Consider the following 23,745-nt stretch of genomic DNA (forward strand, 5'->3'; position numbering starts at 1 on the left):
AAATTTCTAAACCTTATAAAATCATACCTTCACCTTAAAATCTCAAATCCTCCAAAATCCCGAGCCTCCACAAAATGTCTATCCTCAACAACAATGTATAGAGTGGGTCTTAGGGTAATTTCGGCTATATAGTGTTTTTGAGAAGCTTGGTATTTCGACTATATAGAGTCTATAATGGCTAGAGTATTTGAGGCTATTTAAGAAAATAGAAGAGGAAAGAAATCCCGAGCATTATAAAGGCTATAGTGATTTCGACTATGATGTGTTTATGGGGCAAGAAGATGAGAGCTTTTTGGGAGAGTGATTTTCGAAAAGGAAGAACTCTTGAAGGCTTGGATTTGTGTGAAAAATGAATGGTGAAAGGCTATATTTATAGGCTCTAAACCCCAACCTCCTTCCTCAAACCTCTCCACTCTTCTTCAACAAGTATTAAAAATTTGAATCTCCCTCCCCCTTGCTAGTTTCGGCCAGCCCACCTCCTTCTCCTAGTCTATTGCTACAATTCATCTCTTAATGCCACATAGCCTCATATGTAATGAAAATGGAGTCAAGGTCCTCATTTGTCTCCTCCTTAGTCTCCCATGCATACACCTAAGTCGTTCAAATTCCAAAAAATTCAAATGGTTTCAACCATCACCAACTTAGTCACTTATTTTCCTCCTTGCAAGTTTGGAGTGACACCTAGTTCCTTAAGTTAAAAAAATGAGTCAAAACCTAGCCTAATATTATGCCACACGCCTATGACTAGTTTGGTCTTCTATTTGGTTCTTCAAAATAACTCTATTATTTAATAAATAAATTCACAAAAATTCCACCTAATAAAACTATAGGAAATTTCGGCCATATCCTTATATTTAAATAATTTGGACTTAATTTAATGCCGCATGTATATTCCTTAGACCACCATATAATATGTGCATAAAAACTATATTCTAATTTAATTAAAAATTTTAAAACTATCCACTAATTTAAATCATATGCTAAAATCTTATAAGTATTAACTAAAATAATTATAGCTATCCAAATTATAATTTTTTTTCTAAATCATAAAATCATATCCTTAAAATAAGTAATTTAAATTTAAAGCAATCTTTTTAACTTCCACCACTCAAACTAAACTATAAACTATAAAAACTAACATATAGTCAAAATTAAGGAGAAAATAATAACCTTGGTTATTACAAAGCAAGTCCTCTAAAGTAAGTTTTGACTTCGGGTTACAACCTAGGAGCATGCAACCAGACAGATCACCAACTATAGACTCACCACTATCCACACCAATTCCGACCACCCCCAGTAGGACTGTTGGGATTGGTGCAACTACCATCGATCATCACTAGACAACTAGGCAATCCTACCAGAAGACCCAGTACAACTGCCTTGATTTCTGGTAGCCATGCTCGAAGAACACCTAGAACAAAGGCACTATCGAAGATCGGGTAGGCGTAAAAATCATTATAAACATCATTCGCCTACCAAAGAGCAAGACAATATAAATCAATAAGTTACTGACTGACAGACAACTAGTGTTCTTCTATCCAATCAGACAGTCAAACATGTCATCTAGGCTAAAGATCCTAAGTGGAAGGAAAAAGAATCAGACGATTTAGTCGATCAACCTATCTAGTCAGCCAGATACTACCAAAGCACTAAGCCAAACTATCAAGATGTCTGACAAACAGTGAAAATACATGTTTACACTATCATCAAAGATCAAATACAAACGACAATAATAGTGAATCGAACAAAAGCTACGACTAAAATCTATACAAAACGACTTCAAGATCAAATAAGAACACGGAGAATGACATAAGTGTTGGGATTAATGCCCTTTAAAGCATATATTTTGAACAATGTTTTATGAAATGAATTTTTGCATATATTGTTTGTTTATTATTATTATTAGAATAATATTATATGAATATCAAAAAATTCCCAAATTCATTATTGTGAATGCAATCTTGTATTGGTACGAGATGATTAAGATTATAGAGAACAAATTTAAACAGTTCGTAGTAAAAAAAAGTTATGTGGAATCTTTGGATTAAATACTTTAAGTACGGTTCACTAGTATTATGAATACATGTAATCTAGATTCAGATTACTAATGTAGTAGGACATCTTAGTGGAGGTACTTTGTATAAAGGGGTTACATGAATATGACCCGATATGTTATTAATACTTAATAATATCGTTGAATTTATAAGTATTAATTAAACATATCAATAAGATGATCATATACAAATTTATCTTAATAGTGAAGTTATTATGAACTCTTGTTTATGTCATATGAGTTCTTTGATTCACTCGTTATAGTTTGTCATAATGATCAGGCTGAAAACTTTTGTTTTGGGAACTCATTGATGTAAATGGTTGGGGACATAATATACAAATATAGAATCTATAGCTTTCCGAGAGGAATTGAATGATGGTTCTCTTAAGGGTTGGCTTTTGGAACTGAAAGGTTATTAAGCTCAAATTTATAAATCAATTTATGAATTAACATTCACTAGTAAAGTTAATGGTACTTAAGAAAACAAGATATAATTAAATAGGTTAAACAGTGATTAATTCCTACTTTAATTATGAATCATTAATAGATGATTGAATTTTATGTAGTGATTAAATCGATGGACACTTTTACGATTTAAAAGTACTCAATGAATAAATGTTTATAATTACAAGAGTGCAATCTCATATTTTTAGTGGAATAATATTGAGATTAATAAATTTAGGTTATTATATTAAAGAGCTTTAATTAATAATATAAATTTATTGGAGCTTGAAATTATAGGTCCATAGGTCCCTGAGAAGCCTCTATCTACAATATTCAAGGTTAGAGTTGAAATTGAGAAAAATCAAGAAAATGACATATTTGGAAAAAAATTATTTTTCAGGGTCAAATATGTAATTGAGACAAATTGATTTATTAATATATTAGTTTTCAAAATTAATTAATTATATTTTAATTAAAATGGCATTTTCAAAAATAGTATTTAAATAATTAAGATAATTAATATTGAATTAAATAGTTTTATTTATTTAAATAAAGTGAAAAAGATATCTCCGATAATTGAAATTGGATTTGAATTTTAAATGATATTTATTTTTAATTAATCGGTCGCGATCCTCCTCGACCAATCGACCCTCGGCCCTGCACGCGCTTGGCATGTCGGACAGTCGGATCGTGTGCGCTTGGCTGGTCAACCACTCGGCCGCACACTTGTCTGGTCCACCAACTCTCGACCTTCGCGCGCTCAAGAAATCGGGTACTTGGCTCGCGCACGCCTGGACGACCAACCATTAGGCTGCGCGCATCTGACCAAGTCTACCACTCGACCAGACGACCTTAGGCTTCACTAGTGCTAAAAATTTGACATTATTTGATAGCATAAACTCTCTAGCTAGAATAATTTCTAACTAGAGAGTGAGGGACAAACTGTAGTGGACAAAATATTTCTACATGGTAAAAAGTCCAACAAGTCAGCCAAACTAGCCTACTAGGCCCAATAAGCCAACCCGACTGGCCAGTAAGGCCTGAACCAATGTAATTGGCTCACATATATTGAATGAACCATCCAAATTTCCAATCCATACCTGGACCCAAATCCGGATACGCTCAGTCAGCTAGGGACCTTGAAACAGTCAATGTACACATAACCTTTTCCATGAATTTCGTAAGGTAACTACTTGGAGCGAGTCAGACGGATCAGGAAGGCGGAGGGGCAACGGTAAGGAAGACGACTATAAGGAAGACCCTAAGGGGAGATAGCGAAGTATATGACAACCATTACTCTAAATACTCTTTTTGACTAGCAAGATTCCCTCGAGTCGAAGCAGTCAGATTAACCTGACCAGACTTTCGAGCTCTGCCATCTCCTGACCACGAACGAGTCAGACTAACCTGACCAAGCTGTTGAGCTCTGTCATCACCTGACCACAAACCAATCAGACTAACCTGACCGGACTATCGAGCTCCACCGTCACCCTGATCATCATTCTACTTACTTATTCACTATTCCTTACGTTATTATTTTACTTTTCTGGTTATCTTTAACAACAATTTGACTAATTTGAGCGTCGGAATCCCTTTGGCTGACACCCCGTTGGTGCTCCCAATTGAACTACTGCCTTCTTGTTTATTTTTGATAGGTTGTTGGTGCCTGTTTAATCAATTGTAGGAAACAACCTCTACAATATACAATATTGAAAAATAAATATAATTGCTAAAGATTTGTGATATTTTAACAAACATTCCCTGAAGTGAATATTTCATATTTGTCAATAATATTACATTTATGAATACAATAAAAGAACATTTAAAATGTTTTATGATTGATGCAAGTAGAGACTGACTTTTGAATTAATAAATGTGATTTTAAGCCTACACACCATTGAATAGAGAAAATAGTGCTGAACATAAATATTATAAAAAATTAATAGAGACTCCTGGAGAGTGAATACTATTATATGTTTTGAAGGATAACGAAATTGTTTCATTCTCTATTATATAAAAATGAAATTTATAGTGGTTACTTATATACTAAAAACTTAAGTGAACCTAAAGTTCATTAATTGAATTGTTTTGACATGATCAATCACATGCACTAAAATTTAAATAATTTTCCTAAATTTTAATGAAGAACCAGAAGATTTTTTTCATTATCCATTGCTATATGGTGCTCAAGGAAAAATTTACATATATATTTCACATGAAAGTGAAAATAAATTTGAATATATTGTAGTTTTGAAATATATATATGGAAGACTTTTCAATGGTCACTACCCATAGATGGGTACTAACAATTAGAATGATGTGGTAACATAGTAACTTGGTATAACAAGTCGCCAACAGGTAAATATTTTTTTTCTACATTAATTTCAAATTTTCATATATAATGCTTAAATAAGATTTTTTTTAATTCTTTAATTTTATTAATATGTGACCGCTATGTAATCAGGTAGCCTTTCCAAAAATTAAAAAAAAATCAAAATTTATTTTTAGAAATATTAATTAACAACTATAAATATGGACAATTGATCTTAATCTAATGGTTAATATTAAAGTAATCATCATTGTATAGAAACCATTAAGAGTGCTCCCATATATATATTAACTAGTTTTCAAATATTTTGTTTATATTTTATAAAAGGATTTTAACGTGTGTAATTTTATTGTTGAATTTCTTACTACATGTATAATTTCTAAAAACACAACCTATTAGAATGTTAGTGTATTCATTTCTCATCATTGTCATAATTGTTTATAAGTTGAAATTATATTTCTTCTGAAAATTATTTTGCATTTTGCTATATATAGTTATTTATTTGTCCAATATGTATGAGAAAAAAAATTATATTATATTTTGATAACGAATGTTGAATTATATTCTATTTTTATTATTGAATCATTGTTGGATTTTTATTGCAAAATTTCTTATCGATGTGATAGGATCTTATGATCATGGACTTATAAAATTATAAGTTTGTATATATGTCTAATTATACATATATATGTATATGACTCATTCTTGTAAAATGAAATAAGTTCATAATTGTGATTTATTAAACCTGAAGTTCAATGACTCAATAATATATATGAGTTTGAACAATATTGATTTATTGTGATATATTGAAATTCTTACAGATTGTATTAATTTTTTAAAAAAAATTCTCTTGATCAGGGGGAGAGAAATGCAGTTTGATCGATGAATGTTTTGAAAAATGATCATTGCACAAAATAAGAACTAGGAGTTCAAAATGATAAAATCATATATATATATATGTATGCGAACTACAAATTAATATTATTTAAATTGAGTCAGAATGAGTCTAATAATGCTTGAAGCACAAGTGAACAAAGTAGAAATTATAAAAATAAATGTTCATTTGGTTCATCCTGAAGATGTTGTAAGAAAGAGGTATCAATGAAGATACCTTATATTATAAACTAATGATAATTTGAACATTAAATAAAAAAGATGCTCTAGAAGAGACTCCCTAGAGAAGTTATAAACATAACAAATTTGATTATAATTGAAGCCTTGAAGTGGTTATATAGGAACCTATAAATAATATACATGTTTGACAAGTATATTGAAAATAAAGAGATCTCAATAAGTTATGTCAGTATGGGAGGGGATTATCATATTATGAATTATTGTCGACAATACTAAATGTTTGGATATATGCAATAAACTAATATGATATGCATATAATTTTGGCCAAAATCATATGACGTAATCCAAGCAGTATAAAATTTACTCATACATAAAGTGAAGTAAAACCTGTAGGGTGGACAAATAAGTATTTGTACAAGAAAATTTAATTTAAATGAGAAACTTGTATATTTGTACACAAAATGAATTGTTGTACAAAATTTGCATATACATGAGATTAGTTAAAATAAGGCATATGCATATTATTGAAAGAAAATATAATCAAAATTTGATTATAGCCTGGAATATATGCTTTAAAATTATAGCCTGAAATATATGTTTTGAAAGAATTGATATGTGTCACATAAACGTTGCAACAAAAGCTATCTATTTGGAGCCCTTAGTAATATGATAATTTAAAATATGCATGCCTTACCTAAAAAGAAATTCTAAAAGAATTTAACATGTCTTAAGAGATATAAATTCAAAGTCGTGTGTACTATACAACAAAGATCTTTGAATGGATTAAAGATATGTAGGTGAATAATTATTTGAAATTACAAATATGATTGTCTATACAATATGAATTTGGAATTTATATATTGTAAAAGGCTCGTGAAGAGCTTCCGATTATTTTATAAAATATTGAAGAACGATTTCTTATTTCATCTTGTAGATTGAGAATTATTAAATATATTGTTTGTTTATAAATTAAATTATGAGTTGAGAAGTCTCGAAGAACTTCGTATGCATAAAGAATTATAGTGTATATGATCAGTTCATTACTACAAAAAGTACTTTTTAGGGCTCGCATTGCTAGCCCTAAAAGAGTTTTTAGGGCTCACACAGCTAGTCTTAGAAGATCACGTTGAGTGCATTTAAATAAAGTTTTTAGGGTTCTCTTCGCATGCCCTAAAAAAAAAATTTTAGTGGCGCCAAATGCGTGCCTTAAAAATTATATTTTAAATTTTTAAAAAATTAATTTATATTTATTTTGCATTAAAAATTATGATTTAAATGAAACATTTATATACAAATCTAAAAACTTATAGATTAAAATAACAAAACTTATACATTCGAAGAGATAGTTGCAACTCTAAAAAATACAAATTTTGGAACAAATATGAATAATCTGGAAACTTATACATTAAATTTTTTAAACTTCTACCCAATCTCAGGAAAGAAACAATCTTGATGTTTGCATTATGCATTACAAATATAGCAAAAAGGATAAGCCTTACAAGATGTTTGAACCATTTCCTCCCATCAAGTTCATATATGTTAGCCTCTTTCAGCTAGCATCAACCTATCATTTAATGTTCGATTATTCTAGGTAACTAGTTCACTAGTAGTACTCTCTTGCTCTCTCATAATCTGCAGTTGCACATAAAAGAAGAAGAAAAACAAAAGAATTCAAAGTCCTACAACAGGACTTTAGTTCATACATGCACGCATATATGACAAGGTTTAAAATAAGTGAGTTGACCACATGAATTGATAACATCCACTATGGTCATCTCTCCCATTTTTCATATAGCTGTAGAAAACAAAGTCGATATGTGCACATTGCAAAAAAAAAATCGCCATTACCAAAAACTTATTACTAATTAACTCTCTCCAAAAAGAGCATGACTTGTGCATGAACAAGAAATCATTTAAATACTAGAAATATTACTTATAATTTCATAAAACAAGCCTACTCATAATGTTAATCACAACATTTATGTAATTATAAATATAATAAAACACTCCAAAGCTTGAGCCGATAATTAATTATTGTTAACTTTAAATTGTTTGGAAACCCACACAGTCGCCGAACTTTGAAGGCACCATTGAGAGGGCTAGGAGGCGCGTACGACTTGGGGCTAGGGGTTTCGGGGGCCGGGGAACATGCCTGGGAGGCGCGTGTAGGCAGGCAGTGGCCAGAGAGCTGTCAGTCATGGCTGGGAGAGAGCTTGCGAGAGAGAGAGAGAAGAGAAGGAGACTAGATAGAGAGAGTGAGGGTGTGCGAGAGAGAGAGAGAAACTAACCCCAAATAAATAAAAATGATATTTGCGGCGAAAGTACCTAAATTATTGTGTTTGTAGCACTTAAGTAACTAAGTTATTTTTTTGGCAGCGAAAGTACCTTCCATCTATATTTTGATGTAGCTTAGTGCATCTGTTTGTTTCTTCGTTAAGTTTGCCACCATGGCGTGAAATTTACTTATAAATTGGATACTTTCGCCACAAATATATCTTAAATTGGGTACTTTCACCACAAATATCCATTTAATTGGGTACTTTCGTCGCAAATATCCATTTAATTTGGTACTTTTGCCTACGTGTCACAATCGAATTTAACAGTGAGAATTGACGGTTGTGCTAAACTCCACCAAAACATGGACGAAATGTACTTTCGCCGCTAAAAAAATAACTTGGGTACTTAAGTGCTACAAACATAATAAATTGGGTACTTTCACTGCAAATATACTTTAATAAAATAAAATTTTCTTTTTTTTTTTTATAAAAAATAAAAGTACTCAGATTTATTATTTTATATATATTTATATATCATTTTTGTTTTCTTATTCATTTAAGAGAAAAATGTGGCAAAAGTACCCAATGTCAAGTTCTATTAGTATCCATTGGTACCTCTCCGTTAAATAATGACTGGGTATACACGTGACGTCATAGAATTGGTCCACTCTATAATATATTTTTAAAATTAATTTAAATTGAATTTAAAATAGAAAAAAATTATTAAAATTAATTTTAATCATTTAAAATTTTTAAAATTGTATATGATAACAACAAGTCACTCAAGATTGATATCATTAAAAAGACTAAATAAAAGCATAAAGGGGAAAGAAATGTCATTAAGCCATGAAAATGAAATGTAAAAGACATAACATTGATCGTGATATGAAGTTATTGATTATCATGGGTATTTTATCTTAATGATAATGATTTAAGTTTTAATTTTGTTTATGAGATAATAGTTTTAATAATATTTGTATTATTTAGTAATAATAATATAAAGGGGTGTGGGAAGAAAGTTTTATGGATAACATTGTACTTATTAAAAATTTAAGAAGTGTGTGAAAATAAATTCTTTTATTTTTAAATTTTAATTGGGGTTTAATTAGAAAAATTATGAGATAAGAAAAAAAGGTGTCGATAGTCAGCAAATATAAAAAATATATATAGATTTTTATATTCTTATAATTTAATTGATCCATATCAATTCAAGATCTACAAATAAGATTCTTTTATATAGAAAAAAAAGGACGTGATTTCGAATTCTGAAGACTCACCTGCATAGAAATCTAAAAGACCACTATTACTTGTACGGACAAAGTTCATTCGCAATAAATTAAGATGAGAATAGGATTGGTCTGCGAACGGATTAGAGTAACTCCAATGGTGCCTACACCGTTAAAGCAGCTCCAACGCGGTGGCTTAAAGGAGTGCTAGTTGACCAAAATTCTGACAGGTAATACTTTCAGCGTTTGAGATTTTGATTGCTTGAAGAAAATTATTGTCTCACAGTGGCAACGGTACTTTTTTTTTTTTTTAATTGTACACATATATATAAATATAACATTTTACATATATAAAACATTTTGTTACAGTCTTTTTTATTATTGTTTTTTAATTACCGTTGGTGACATGGTTATTTTATTATTATTTTTTCTATAAATACTTATTTATTTCATTCAATTTTCACACTATTACATACATATTATTCTAAATTATCAATATCACAAAATTTCTTTTCTTACCAATGAATTCCCAAAATTTTCCAAATTTTCCAAATACCAACTCCCAAAATCTAAATTTTCAAAATTCATCATTTTCTCCACATACCAATCCCCAAAATTTAAATTTTCAATATTCTCATTTCAATCAAAATTTTCAAAATACTCCCTCTACTAATCCTCAAAATCCAAATTTTCAATATTCTCAATTTAACCAAAGTTTTCCAAATTCTCAAAATTATCCCATGTCCTCTTACCCTTACCAAAATGTTGGCTCTTTTGAGACACCCCAACAAGCTTCATTCTTCACACCAACAAATTCACTACCATATGTCTTTCATATATGCCTTCCCTACACCAACCCGAAATGGTTTCAAGAAATTATAAGCCAAGTATGGAAAAGTCTAGTATTGATTTGAATCGTGAAACATCATCGACATCTGTCTCTGAAACCCAACCTGAACATGGTGTTGAAGGGTTGGAAAATGTAGTTCTACACAATGAAGATGAATTAAGACATAAATGTAAAGTCAAAAGGAGCAAGGAAGCCACTATACTTCTGATAAGTGGATGGCTTAATACATCTAACGATGCCATTGTGGGGAATGACCAAACTTCTACACATTTCTGGGCTCGGATCGCAGAATACTACAACACCAACCAAAAAGGCGAGCTAGCAAGAACTAGAAGGCAATGCAAGATCATTGGAACAAGATGAATCAAAAGGTGCCCGTTTCAATGGGTGTTATAAATGAGTACAACAAGCACATCACAGTGGTTGGTCTGATGATCAAATTCTCGAGAATGCACATCAATTGTACAAATCTGAAAATAACAACTCAATTTTTCTGCTTGTGGACTGTTGGAGATTGCTAAAGGATGAGCCGAAATGGAATACAATGTACCAACCAAAAGGTGGTAAGAGAACAAAGGTGTCAGAATCAGAGGCATTTACTTCTTCTTCCAATGCAGACATTAGTGATGATGAAGTACGTGAAGTGCGCCCTACTGGCCAAAAGGCAGCAAAGAGAAAAGGGAAGGAAAAAAAAAATACATACATGCTAGATTTATAGAGATTAGTGAATGGAAAGCATCTACATTGGAGAAATTGATGGCGATAAAGGAGAAAGAGGCAGAAGATAATAGGATGACAAAATACATAGATTATCTCATCATGGACAAGTCGCATATGACTCCTGAACAAAAAAAAGATCATGAAAACTTGTGTACTTATATTAAGAATAATATCCTGAAGTTGTAATTGCTATGTATTTTTATCAACCGCATTATTATGTATTTTATTTTATTTAAATAAATTATTCTTTATTTTAACGGCTACATTTTAATGGGGTAGTCACCATTGGAGTTGCTCCAATGCTATGTTAAAAATATAGCCGTTAAAATGTAGCCGTGAAAATATAGCTGTTAAAATGTAGCCGTTAAAATAAAGGATACTTTATTTAAATAAAATAAAATAAATAATAATGCGGTTGATAAAAATACATAGCAATTACAACTTCAGGATATTATTCTTAATATAAGTACACAAGTTTTCATGATCTTTCTTTTGTTCAGGAGTCATATGCGACGTGTCCATGATGAGATAATCCATGTATTTTGTCATCCTATTATCTTCTGCCTCTTTCTCCTTTATCGCCACCAATTTCTCCAATGCAGATGCTTTCCGTTCACTAATCTCTATAAATTTAGCATGTGTGTCTTTTTTTTCCTTCCCTTTTCTCCTTGCTGCCTTTGGGCCAGTAGGGCGCACTTCACGTACTTCATCATCACTGATGTCTGCATTGGAAGAAGAAGTAAATGCCCCTGATTCTGATACCTTTTTTCTTTTACCACCTTTTGGTTGGTACATTGTATTCCATTTCGGCTCATCCTTTAGCAATCTCCAACAGTCCACAAGCAGAAAATTTGAGTTGTTATTTTCAGATTTGTACAATTGATGTGCATTCTCAAGAATTTGATCATCAGACCAACCACTGTGCTGTGCTTGTTGTACTCGTTTATAACACTCATTGAAATGGGCACCTTTTGATTCATCTTATTCCAATGATCTTTGCATTGCCTTCCAGTTCTTTCTTGTTCGCCTTTTTGGTTGGTGTTGTAGTATTCTGCGATCCGAGCCCAGAAATGTGTAGAAGTTTGGTCATTCCCCACAATGGCATCCTTAGATGTATTAAGCCATCCACTTATTAGAAGTATAGTGGCTTCCTTGCTCCATTTGACTTTACATTTATGCATTGATTCATCTTCATTATGTAGAACTACATTTTCCAACCCTTCAACACCATGTTCAGGTTGGGTTTCAGAGACAAATGTCGATGATGTTTCATGATTTAAATCAATACTAGACTTTTCCATACATGGCCTATAATTTCTTGAAACCATTTCGGGTTGGTGTAGGGAAGGCATATGAAAGGCATATGGTAGTGAATTTGTTGGTGTGAAGAATGGAGCTTGTTGGGGTGTCTTAAAAAAGCCAAAATTTTGGTAAGGGTAAGAGGACATGGGATAATTTTGAGAATTCGGAAAACTTTGGTTAAATTGAGAATATTGAAAATTTGGATTTTGAGGATTAGTAGAGGGAGTATTTTGAAAATTTTGATTGAAATGAGAATATTGAAATTTTGGATTTTGAGGATTGGTATGTGGAGAAAATGATGAATTTTGAAAATTTTGATTTTGGGAGTTGGTATTTGGAGAATTTGGAAAATTTTGAGAATTTTGGTAATCCGTTGGTAAGAAAAGAAATTTTGTGATATTGATAATTTGGAAGAAGATGTATGTAATGATGTAAAAATTGAATGAAATAAATGAGTATTTATAGAAAAAATAATAATAAAAAAATCATGTCACCAACGGTAATTAAAAAAATGGTAACAAAATGTTTTATATATGTAAAATGTTATATTTATATATATATGTACAATTAAAAAAAAAAAAAAGCACCGTTGCCACTGTGAGGCAACGGTGCCTTAATTTTCTTCAAGCAATCAAAGCCTCCAACGCTGAAAGTCATTGCCTGTCAGAATTTTGGTCAACTAGCACTCCTCTAAGCCACCGAGTTGGAGCTGCTCTTAGAGGGAAATTTTAATCATTTGAATAGTAAGTTTAGCTTCTTTATTTTTTTCAAGATCATTTTAATTAAGCACTAAACCTATCATTATTGTGAATTAACACTATTAACATGTATTGATAAATATATTTCAAATTATAAAATATGTAATGCACAAGTGTAACAAAAATAATAATAAAAAAAAATATCAGTTTGACCCATGTGTTTTGCCCGAATTTTCAAACGATCCATGTGTTTTGTTAAATAACATTTCGGAAACATATCAAAATAGTACCCTAAGCCTGATTTTGGTCCAATATTTTTTCAATATGACTAAAATACCCCTGAGTTTCATTTAATATTGAATTAATTAATAATCAAAGATACATTTTTAAATAAAAAATAAATTAAATTGATTTGAATAAAAATATATATTACTTAATTAAAAAAAACATAAATTTTTTTATTTTTTTTAAAAATAACATTACATATAAAATTAAAACAACTAAAAACTAAACTAAATCAAATCTACTTTAAATCTGAGAATTTAAAAAAAAAAAATCAGTTCTTTCTCTTCTTCTTCTTCTTCTTTCCTCCTCCATCTTTGTCTTTGCAGGTACATTCACCGCTTGAATCTGGCTTGAACCTTCCTTAGCCTAACTATGACAACCTTGCACCACCCCACGCCACCACGTTTACTACCTCTCGGGCTTGGATCTCGGCCTTTTGACGAAGAAGCTATGCCCAGATCTGATTGATGAATATGTCACCCATCCTTTGAAAACCTAGATCCATTAAAGCTCTGCAACCATGGAAGTCGTCGAAGCTCAAATCTATTGTCAACTCCTTCTTCGAAGTCTGCTGTTCGTCGCTGAGCCCAGATCCGTCGGGGGAGGCACCCCGTGTGACCAAAAGAAAGAAATAACCAAATCCAAGATCTATCTTCCTCCCCCTCCTTCTTCTTCTTCAATTGATTATGGCATGGCCTTCATGGAGTTTGTACGACGCCATCTGTGGTGAGGTCGGAGTTTCTTCAACTCAAACGTGGTCAGATGGGGTAGTGGATGGGCTGGTTTCTAGCTGCTTGGGCTCGATGGTGGATAGAGGTAGTAACGTCCCAAATTACCTAATAACGTTTATGAACTTGATTAAGGGGCTAGGATGGAAAATTATGGAAATTATGTGCTTATGTGATATATATGTGTATCAATATATGATTATGTGAGTTATATTATAATATGACTTGATATCATGTTGAGGTGTATTAAATATGCATGTGGGCCAGTTTCTAGTTAAAAGGGCAATTTTCGTAATTTGGTATGTTATGAGTATATTTGGCATATATTTGATACATGTGTGAGACCATATTATTATGTCGATATATTTGGGTTACTCGACATGAGCCAATTCTAGGGAGCAAGCTAGCGGGAAAGTCACAACGGGACCAATACTTGACTTAGAGTGAGTCAAGGGGCATTTTTGGGTATTTAGTACATTACCGAAATTGATCGGGTAATGAGAAATCATTTGAGAGTATTGGAAGTAACAGGAATTATAAGGCGTTAATTATGATTAACGGGGTATGTGGCAAATGACAAAACTACCATTGATGGGCTTTGAGAGAGATTTGGCTCTAGGGGCATTTAGGTCATTTTGTGCCAATTTAGTGTCTTAGTCACTCTTTCCCCTGGCTGAAGGAAACCAAAAAAATAGAGCAGCTCTTTCTCTCTCTCGATTGTTCTTCCTCTCTCTCTCTCTCTTGGCTTGATTTTTGAGCAAGGTTAGTGAATTCAAGACTTGGGGATTGAAAGCTTGAGGTTTAGGATTGATTAGTTGCAGCTAAGAGGATTTAATCCACAGTTGAGGTTATCACTAGGGACTTGGAACCAGGATCGTGCTTGAGGGTCGTTCATTCTTAACCTGTGCTTGGACTAAGGTAAGAAAACTGTAACGCCCTGCTAATTAGGGTCCATTACCAAGTGTGTTTAAAACCAGTGATGGACTTGCTAAACAAGTCATTTGGACTAAACATGTGATTAAGCCACTAAAGGTTTAGGTATTAAAACTTTTGGTCAACTCATAAACATTTCCATTACGTTAAAAATACATGTTCTTTACATGGGATCCCAAAAACATCAGTTTAAAAACTAATTACAATACTTAGATTACACAACAAGACGACCTAGGCGGCAAAAGCTGGGTTTAACCCTAGTTCCTCTAAGCATCTCGGTCGTGGTGGTCGAGCGAACTGCATATGTACATACCACTGCTAATGCCCTCCAACTCATGGCTGGTTGAGCTTCTCCTTACCTTTACCTGCACCACAAAGCACCTGTGAGCCAGAAGACTCAGCAAGAAAACATAATCAACAGTTCACTGGATAGAACAACCATCAAACAGTAATAACTGAAACCAGTACATTCATCAAACCCAATTGGAGACCATAGAGTCACACAAGTGCATGTCGCACTTTCTTTCAAGTTGTTGTTGGCATCCGAGCCAGTCAAGTGCATGTCGCACTCCCAGGGTGGCCCAGCCATGGTGGCCTGCACTCCACGTGCATTATGCCAATCTTAGCATATAAATTAAGTTCCTTAAACCCTTGACTTATAAGTCAAGCCACCACGTGCCTCCAACTTATAAGTTGAAGCCTTGGGATTCTCAACTAATAAGGCGAGTCTCCTAGAGCCCATCATATTCTCAACCAATAAGTTGATCCCCACTTAACACTCTAATAATACCCTAGTTTATAAACTAAGCTTCACAGTCATAACAGACAGTCACATGTTTCATATAGCATACTTATCAACAATCACAATGCATTATAATACATTCACATACCAGTCATAAGCATAACCATAATTATGCATGATACAATATACCTAATTTGATATTCACAAACATAATTATAATCATGTTCATCACCTTGACTAAGCTCTAATCATGCATTCACATAACAGGTGCAGTTTTCTTACCTTCGGTCCGAATGCAAGTTATTAGTGATGACCCTCTGAGTACGATCCCCGATTCGAGCCCTTAGCGAAAACCTAGTCACAACCGCAATAAGGAAGTTCCATCAACAACAGGTAAATAAAAGCTTCCAGACCAACTCTTAGCCTCCGAGACATCAAATTCCACTTAACAAGGAAGTAGAATCGATCCCGAGCCCAAATGGTTAAGTTCCCAATCTAAAAATCCCATTTAAACCAAAATTCCCCTTAAGGGCCGCGACCCCTCACACCCAAGTCGCGGCCCGCCTCTAAATCCAGAGGCTCGGCCTCCCTGGAATCCAACGCGCGCCGCAGCGCACCCCCACGAACCCAGAAATTTCTGGGTTTTTCTTCAACCAAACCCAGCCAAAACTTAACCAAATCCGTCCCACATCTCCAATTCAATTCCCACAACATATATACCCATTCTCACCTATAAAACTCAACTAATTATCACAGTAAAGCTCACCAAACTTACCAAACTCAACCATTCAATTATCAAGCATGCATAGACATCCTTAATCTAAATATTAAGCAAAAATAACCATACAATTTCAATTCAGAATTCTTACCTCAGCTGTGATGAAATACTTGAGCCTAGCCTCTGTTTTTTCCCAAGCCTAACACCTTGATTTCCCAAGCTTTCCTCTTCAATTTTCCAAAAACTACTCAAACACCCTTGGAGCATAAAGAGAACGTGAGAGAGAAAGAGAGGGCTGCTGAATTCTTTTCTTTTTAATTCCCTGCAATTTCTCAAACCTTCTCAACATAATTCAGCCAGCCAAGTCCTAAACCCCAAGTGGAATTGACTAATTTGCCCCTTGCCCTTAGCCTATTCAACAAGTGCTCACAAGGGCAATTTTGTCATTTTCCTTAAATCCCACTATCCACAATTTGCATCCTATAATTCCCGCTACTTCCAATATTCTCACACGGTTACCAATAAATTCCCATTACCCACTAATTCCCGATAATGTACTATCTTACTAGAATACCCCCAAGCTCACCCCAAACCGGGTATTAAGATCCTGTTGTGACTTTCCCGCTAACTTGCTCATCGGGATCGCCTCTCGCCGAGTAACCCAAATATATCCACATAATAATGTGGTCTCAATCACACAAACACATATTTGCATTTATACCCTAAACGGGTCAAATTACTAAAATACCCTTCTTATAAGAAACGGGCCCACATACACATTTAATATCTCTAACATACAAGCATGATTATATTATAAATATAATTCACATAATAACTCAATTATTGCCTCCCGACCCCCTAATCCAGGCACTAAGTCGCATTAGGAAATTCGGGATGTTACAAAAACTGCACCCAGTATGTGATACATGTGATTATGCTTGGCTCGGATTGTCAAACAAGAATATGAATAGAGCATGGACACCTGAGAATGTGCATGATTATGATTATGATTATGCTTGTGATTGTTGATTAAGCATGATGAATGCTCTGTATCTAGATATTTGTTATATAATGAATGCATGTTTGCATTATCGGATTGAGAAAGGCTTGACTTATGAGTCAAGGACGGCTATAGCGCTGAGTGCTGGTTGAAAAGCATTGATTTATAAGTTAGGGGCGATAATAGCGCGCTGAGCGCTGGTCGTTTTGGTGAGGCTAACCAGAAGCGCATCATACGCTTATCCGACCCAATGGTCGTGGAAAACTCAGCGCAAGGTACGCTGGACCAGCTCCAAGGCTGGTTATATAGAGAATAGGGAAATGGGCCTCGGGGTGACTAATTTGTCTTATATCCTAGGGCTGGGCCCCGAACTTGACTTATAAGTCAAGAATGACATTAGCACGCTTAGTGCTGGTCGAAAGCATTGACTTATAAGTCAAGGGCGGCAATAGCGCGCTGAGAGCTGGTCAAAATGGTTATGCCTAATCAGGAGTGTGACATACGCTTGACCGACCTATTGGTCATGGAAAACTAAAGCGTCAGGTATGATGGGCCAGCTCCAAGGCTTGTTATACAGAGGATAAGGCAAAGGGCCCTAGGGTGACTCATTAGTCCCATATCTTAGGGCGTTGAACCCCATTATGATTTATTAGTCATGAATTAGGGCGCTGAGCCCAAGTATGATTTACGAATCATCTATTAGCGCACTGAGCCCCAGTATGATTTATTAATCATGAATTAGGGCGCTGATCCCCAGTATGATTCATTAATCATGTATTTTGGGCAACAAACCCCAGTATGATTCAATGATCATTTATCTTGGGCAACAGACCCCGGTATGATTCATTGATCATTTATCTTGGGCTATTGTCCCCATATGACAGTACTGTAGTCATTTATATGAATGATATGCATGCATGAGTAGGGTTATCACTGCTAGGCATGTTATTATGATTTGGTAATGTGTTATTAACTGTTTATGAGCATGTTTAAGTTTGCTTGCTATGTCTTGGCTCATGGGTACTATGTGGTGCATGTAAGGGGAAAAGAAAGTTGGACCATCCTTGAGTTGGAGAGCTTCGGTGACGATATGTACATATGCGGTTGCTTGACCACCACGGACGGGGTATCTCAGAGGAACTAGGGTCAAACCCTATTTTTCCGCTTAGGTCGGCTGGTTGTAACTTTTTAATTTTAAGTAACATTTTTAAATCGTAGTTTGAGATCCCATGTATATATGGAAGTAAACGTTTTAGCGAAACAATTATACATTTTTACCAAATTTTTTAACTCTAAATCATTAATCATGTTTAGTTCCACGGTTATGGTCAAATGACTCGTTTAGCGAGTCTAGCACTATTTAAAATACACATTGTAATAGTCCTTGATTATGAAAGCGTTATAGAGGTAGATTTGGGTTTTGTGTGTGTTTTTTTAATGATGTTGTTTGCATATTTAGATTGATGATGATGATGAAAGAATGTTGGAGGTTGAAGAAGATGATGAATTTAGGATTAAATAGACTACAATTTTGGTTCATTGTTTGATAATAATTTTTTGGTAGAAAGTTTGATAATTTTTTTTTTATTTAGAAAGTTTATTTCGGGTATGATTAAAGTTTGATTTATTATAAATCTAGGGTTTATAAATCTAATCATTAATTTTGATTTTACTTTAATTTTGTTTAAAATTATATTAATGTTTTAATTGATATATTTTTGTTTTTAAATTAAAATTTACATTTTTCATTTTTAATATTTAAAATTTATTAAGCAATAATTTAAAATTCAATATTAAAATAAAACTCAAGGGAATTTTAGTTATATTGAAAAAATATTTGACCAAAATCAAATTTATGGTACTATTTTGATCTGTTTTACAAAAAATAAGATATCAAATGTCATTTAACAAAACATAAGAGTCAATCAAATATCCAATCAAAATATAACGACCAAAATAGTATTTTTCCTAACAAAAAACAATATAATAAACTTACATGAAATAACATTAAAAAAATTATTACATGAAATTTATTAATAAAGAGACACACTAAATAAATCGTACATATAGACAATTAATTTATAGAGTCGGCTATTTTTTGAACACACCTCAGCTCAGACTGTGTATGATTTTATAATAATAAAAGTTTCCCAACATTGGTAACATTATTTAACTACTGTCGCATAAATTGAAACAAGATTCTTTCTGGAAAGATAATATTATACATTATATCTACCCACTAAAACTTAGACACAACATTTAATTAAAATATAGAAAACAATTTAAATTATGAGTTTTTTTTTTAAAAAAATAATAGGCTAACAAAGTTCATCCAATAAATTACATAACAAGTCGAATTGCTTACACCGTGCTAATTCAAATGGCCAATTTAGGCAAATATTATGTTGTTTGAAATGTCCATCTTCAAATATATATGAAACCTAATAATAGTTCAAAGACCTATAATCAATCAAAACACTATTATTGAAAATAAAGCAATGATCCACAAATCCCATGACAATTAACACATTACGTCGATGATCACAAAATAAGAATTCAATAAACATATGAACATTCTATATCACAAATCCATATCTGAAGGAGATCTAACCAAGAATTGTCCAGAATAAACACATTGAATTGCTCTAAGCCAACACGATGGCAATATACACCATCTAAAAAAATAATAACTCTACCAATAAGGTAGTCAGACAGACAATGGGTGTAAAACAGCATTGTTAAACTACATTGTGAGATTATGTTTTAGCACAATTTGCAGAAAAAATGTTTATTTATTTAGGGGAGGAAAATAAAATATTTAATTTGATTATACAGTAAAATCTCTATATAATAATATTTATTATATCATAAATTTTTTTTTTCCCAATTTAAGTCAATTATAAATAAAAATAACATTTAAAATATAATTAGTTATACGTTTTTTAAGTCTCTCATTAAGAAAGTATATCTCTATATAGTAATAATTATATATGCAGTCAAATAAATATATATATTATATCATTATTTATTTATACACAAATGAGAAAATCAAAAATTTATTCTACATTTGAATTACTTAAGTTATATTTAATATGTAATATGTAATAATTATTAGGGAGTTTTATTGTTATTGTTATTAAAATGGATACTTTTTGTGTTAAGAATTTTTTTATACCAATACTTCTATTAATTATAATCTAAATAAAATTAGTTTGGTCAAAAATTATTCTTAGATGTTATCCTATAATGTGATGATATATGTAAACTATTCAATCAAAATTATTTAGATCGGTTGAGAGTCAAAACGAATATTATCATCAACACAACTCAATGGACAAAATAATAGACAACTTTGGATGTTGTCATAAATATATAATTATTGTGATGGCATTGAGATATGATATTGTGTTAAGGTCCATTTAATAACATTAATGATGCAATTATTAATGATGTAACAACTTTATACACATTTAAAACGATCACATAAATAGACCTAATATTGTTAGAATATTTGTACCATATGAGTTATGATATGTATCATATGAATATGATCACATAATATCAATGACAATACAATAACTTTACCTGGCCATTGGGTCAACCTGTTATATATAAATATTTATATGTATGGCCATGTGGGCCTATAATTATAGAGGTTAGAACTGAACAAGTCTTAGATATTCACATGTGCGGTGGCATAGTGTCAACTAGAAATTGTTTGAACTCAATTTGGGCAAGTTATAAATGCAGCTCACATGATCTGACTCCTCTTTTGTTTAACAGATCCATCTAAACAAGTCAACAATGTCACGTGCGTTCTTTTGTACAAACTTCAACACATCACAATACTGTACTATAAATAATCCTATAAATATAATATATATATATATTTTATTGTGATCTATAATAACACCTCCTCTTCTACTCTGAAACCCACTTATTTTCCCATCTTTCTCTAAAATAACATTAAAATATATAAACCTAATCCCATAATGCTCCACCACCAAACTTTGCTTTCCTTCCCATATATATTTACATTCCAACCCCTACTTACACCCTTTTTCACACATAATATAAATTTATTAATATTGAATGGGAAAAAAAAAATCTATAGACTACCTTGACACTACTAGAAATATTGAAATTTAAATATTATAAAGAAAAACTTGAGTAAATATATATACATACATGTAAATTTTCCATTAGAGAAATGGCAAATGAGTAAAATCATTTAATTCCATTACTTCTATAAATAACACTAAACTCATAGCACGAGAAATTCTCATATTAAATTTTGAGGAAAATAGAGAAAGAAAAAGAGAGAGCGAGAGAAGATGTCGTCACATTCAACGTCGTCCGTACTACTACCACTGCTACTCGTCGTTGTTCCTATTTTCTTCTTCGGTGGCTCAGCCGAAGCCGCCGAAGCTCCGCTGTCGAGCGCGGCGAAGGAGTATCTCCAGGCGCACAACCAGGCCCGAGCGGCGGTGGGAGTTGAGCCGCTGGAGTGGAGCGAGACCCTGGCAAACGCGTCGAGCCGGTTGGTTCGGTACCAGCGCAACAAGATGAGCTGCCAGTTCGCGAACCTGACCAACAGCAGGTACGGCGCCAACCAGTTCTGGGCCGGAGGTGGCACGAGCACGCCGCGCATGGCGGTGGACAAGTGGGTGGAGGAGAAGCAGTACTACAACCACGCCAACAACACGTGCGCTCCCAACCAAACGTGCGGTGTGTACACCCAAGTGGTCTGGAGGAAGTCCCTCCGTTTGGGCTGCGCTCAAGCCACGTGTGTGAAGGACCAGACCACTCTCACCATTTGTTTCTACGATCCTCCTGGAAACTACATTGGAGAAAGCCCTTACTAAAATTTTCTCTTTTTTTCTTTTTAAAAAATAAAAATAATTATAAATATCTTTAAAAAGACTTTTTCAACCAATCCTATTCTTACCTCAGGTGTTAGTACGTGTGGTTGTAATAATAATTAAAAAAAATATTAGTGGTGTAATTTATTTATGTTCCACGTGTAAACTCATGATTGGTTGATCGCAAAGATTATGTTATGTAAGGTTATAAATTTTCAATCAAGGTGATTATTAGTGTGGTGTGACTGTGATCCAAAACTTGTGCTGCAAAGATCTAATAATCACATTAATATATATATATATATTGTGGTGTGTATATAATATATGTATATATTTAGCACCGACAAGTACGACCAAGAAAACTAGATTTACAAGAGTAGTCCTTATAAGACAGAATGGTGGGGTCACATAATTGACTTCAAAAACAGGGAAGCAGAGAAATTTTGCATTGGACCAAATAATAATTGTGAGATGATGATATCAATATAATGTCTCTCTTGTAACTTGTTTTGATATGGACTTGTCTGTCTTTGGTTTAGCTACCAGTATTGGAAGGTGTAGACTAAACAGACACTATTGAGTATTGATCGTGGTAGTTTTATTTTTAGTGTACTACAACTTGATTTGATTTGATTTGCTTGGCTGGCTTATTAGATTGACCTTATGGTCAAAGTGCAATCAACCACTAGACCTACATGTGGGTTGGTTTTTCTCTTCATATTTCATATTTGAAGTTACCCAATGTAAATAGTGAGTTGTTATCATCCAACTACAACTTACTCAAATTAAAAATATATATATATATTTAACTCGGTATTGAGAGTTTAATTAGGTTAATGTGTTTAAACAGTTGTTCAATAATATTTTGTTTTAATTATTAAATAATCAAATTCAATAAATTAAAAATATAAGATACATTTTTTTAACTTTAATAATATTATATTCTAAATTTATTGTTAAAAATATATGATTTGACTCCTTTGTATTAACTTAAGCTAAATCTGTTAGTTTGTTATAAAGTTGATATTGTTTAGTTAAGGGCCACATCACCTTATATATAAACAAAGGCTCTTCATTTTGTATCACAAGTTTTACAATACAATCAATACAAAACTTCTTTTATTTCTATTACTTTTATTTTTATAAAAGATAATTCATGTAATATTATATAATATATATATGTATAAAAAAAATTCTTATTTGGTTTAACTGGGTGACTTGGAATATTTTCCAATCTGTCCAATTATTAGATTGGGTGATTTGAATTTTCATTGAATTATCTAAGTTGCGTTTTTGACTGATTTCTTCGGTTTAGTTTGGGTGGGTAGTTCAGTGTGGGCAATTTGCGAAATTTTTTTAACAACCCTACCATCCACCACTTCTCAACATTTTTCACCTCAGTCAAATCGGTTGCTACTACTAAGCTATGTATTCAATTTATGTAACTTTTACATACTCTATGTTTGGTTGAATGAAAAATAATAATTTTCTTTAGGGATTATATT

General features: G+C 32.6%; 2 protein-coding genes across 2 annotated transcripts; one reads left to right on the forward strand and one right to left on the reverse strand.

Annotated features, from left to right (window-relative positions):
- Nucleotides 1-10,708: 10,708 nt before the first annotated feature.
- On the reverse strand, nt 10,709-12,300 carry LOC133780088 (glutathione S-transferase T3-like). The gene is made up of 3 exons (XM_062219969.1): nt 11,890-12,300; nt 11,443-11,788; nt 10,709-10,902 (listed from the first exon to the last, which is right to left on the reverse strand). The coding sequence occupies exons 1-3, from the start codon at nt 12,298-12,300 to the stop codon at nt 10,709-10,711; spliced, it is 951 nt and encodes a 316-aa protein (XP_062075953.1).
- A 9,343-nt stretch (nt 12,301-21,643) lies between these two features.
- Nucleotides 21,644-22,498, forward strand: LOC133812495 (STS14 protein). The gene has a single exon (XM_062246323.1). The coding sequence runs from the start codon at nt 21,713-21,715 to the stop codon at nt 22,241-22,243; it is 531 nt and encodes a 176-aa protein (XP_062102307.1). The 5' UTR covers nt 21,644-21,712; the 3' UTR covers nt 22,244-22,498.
- Nucleotides 22,499-23,745: the final 1,247 nt, after the last annotated feature.

This window comes from Humulus lupulus, chromosome 1 (assembly GCF_963169125.1).
Source record: "Humulus lupulus chromosome 1, drHumLupu1.1, whole genome shotgun sequence".
NCBI lineage: Eukaryota > Viridiplantae > Streptophyta > Magnoliopsida > Rosales > Cannabaceae > Humulus > Humulus lupulus.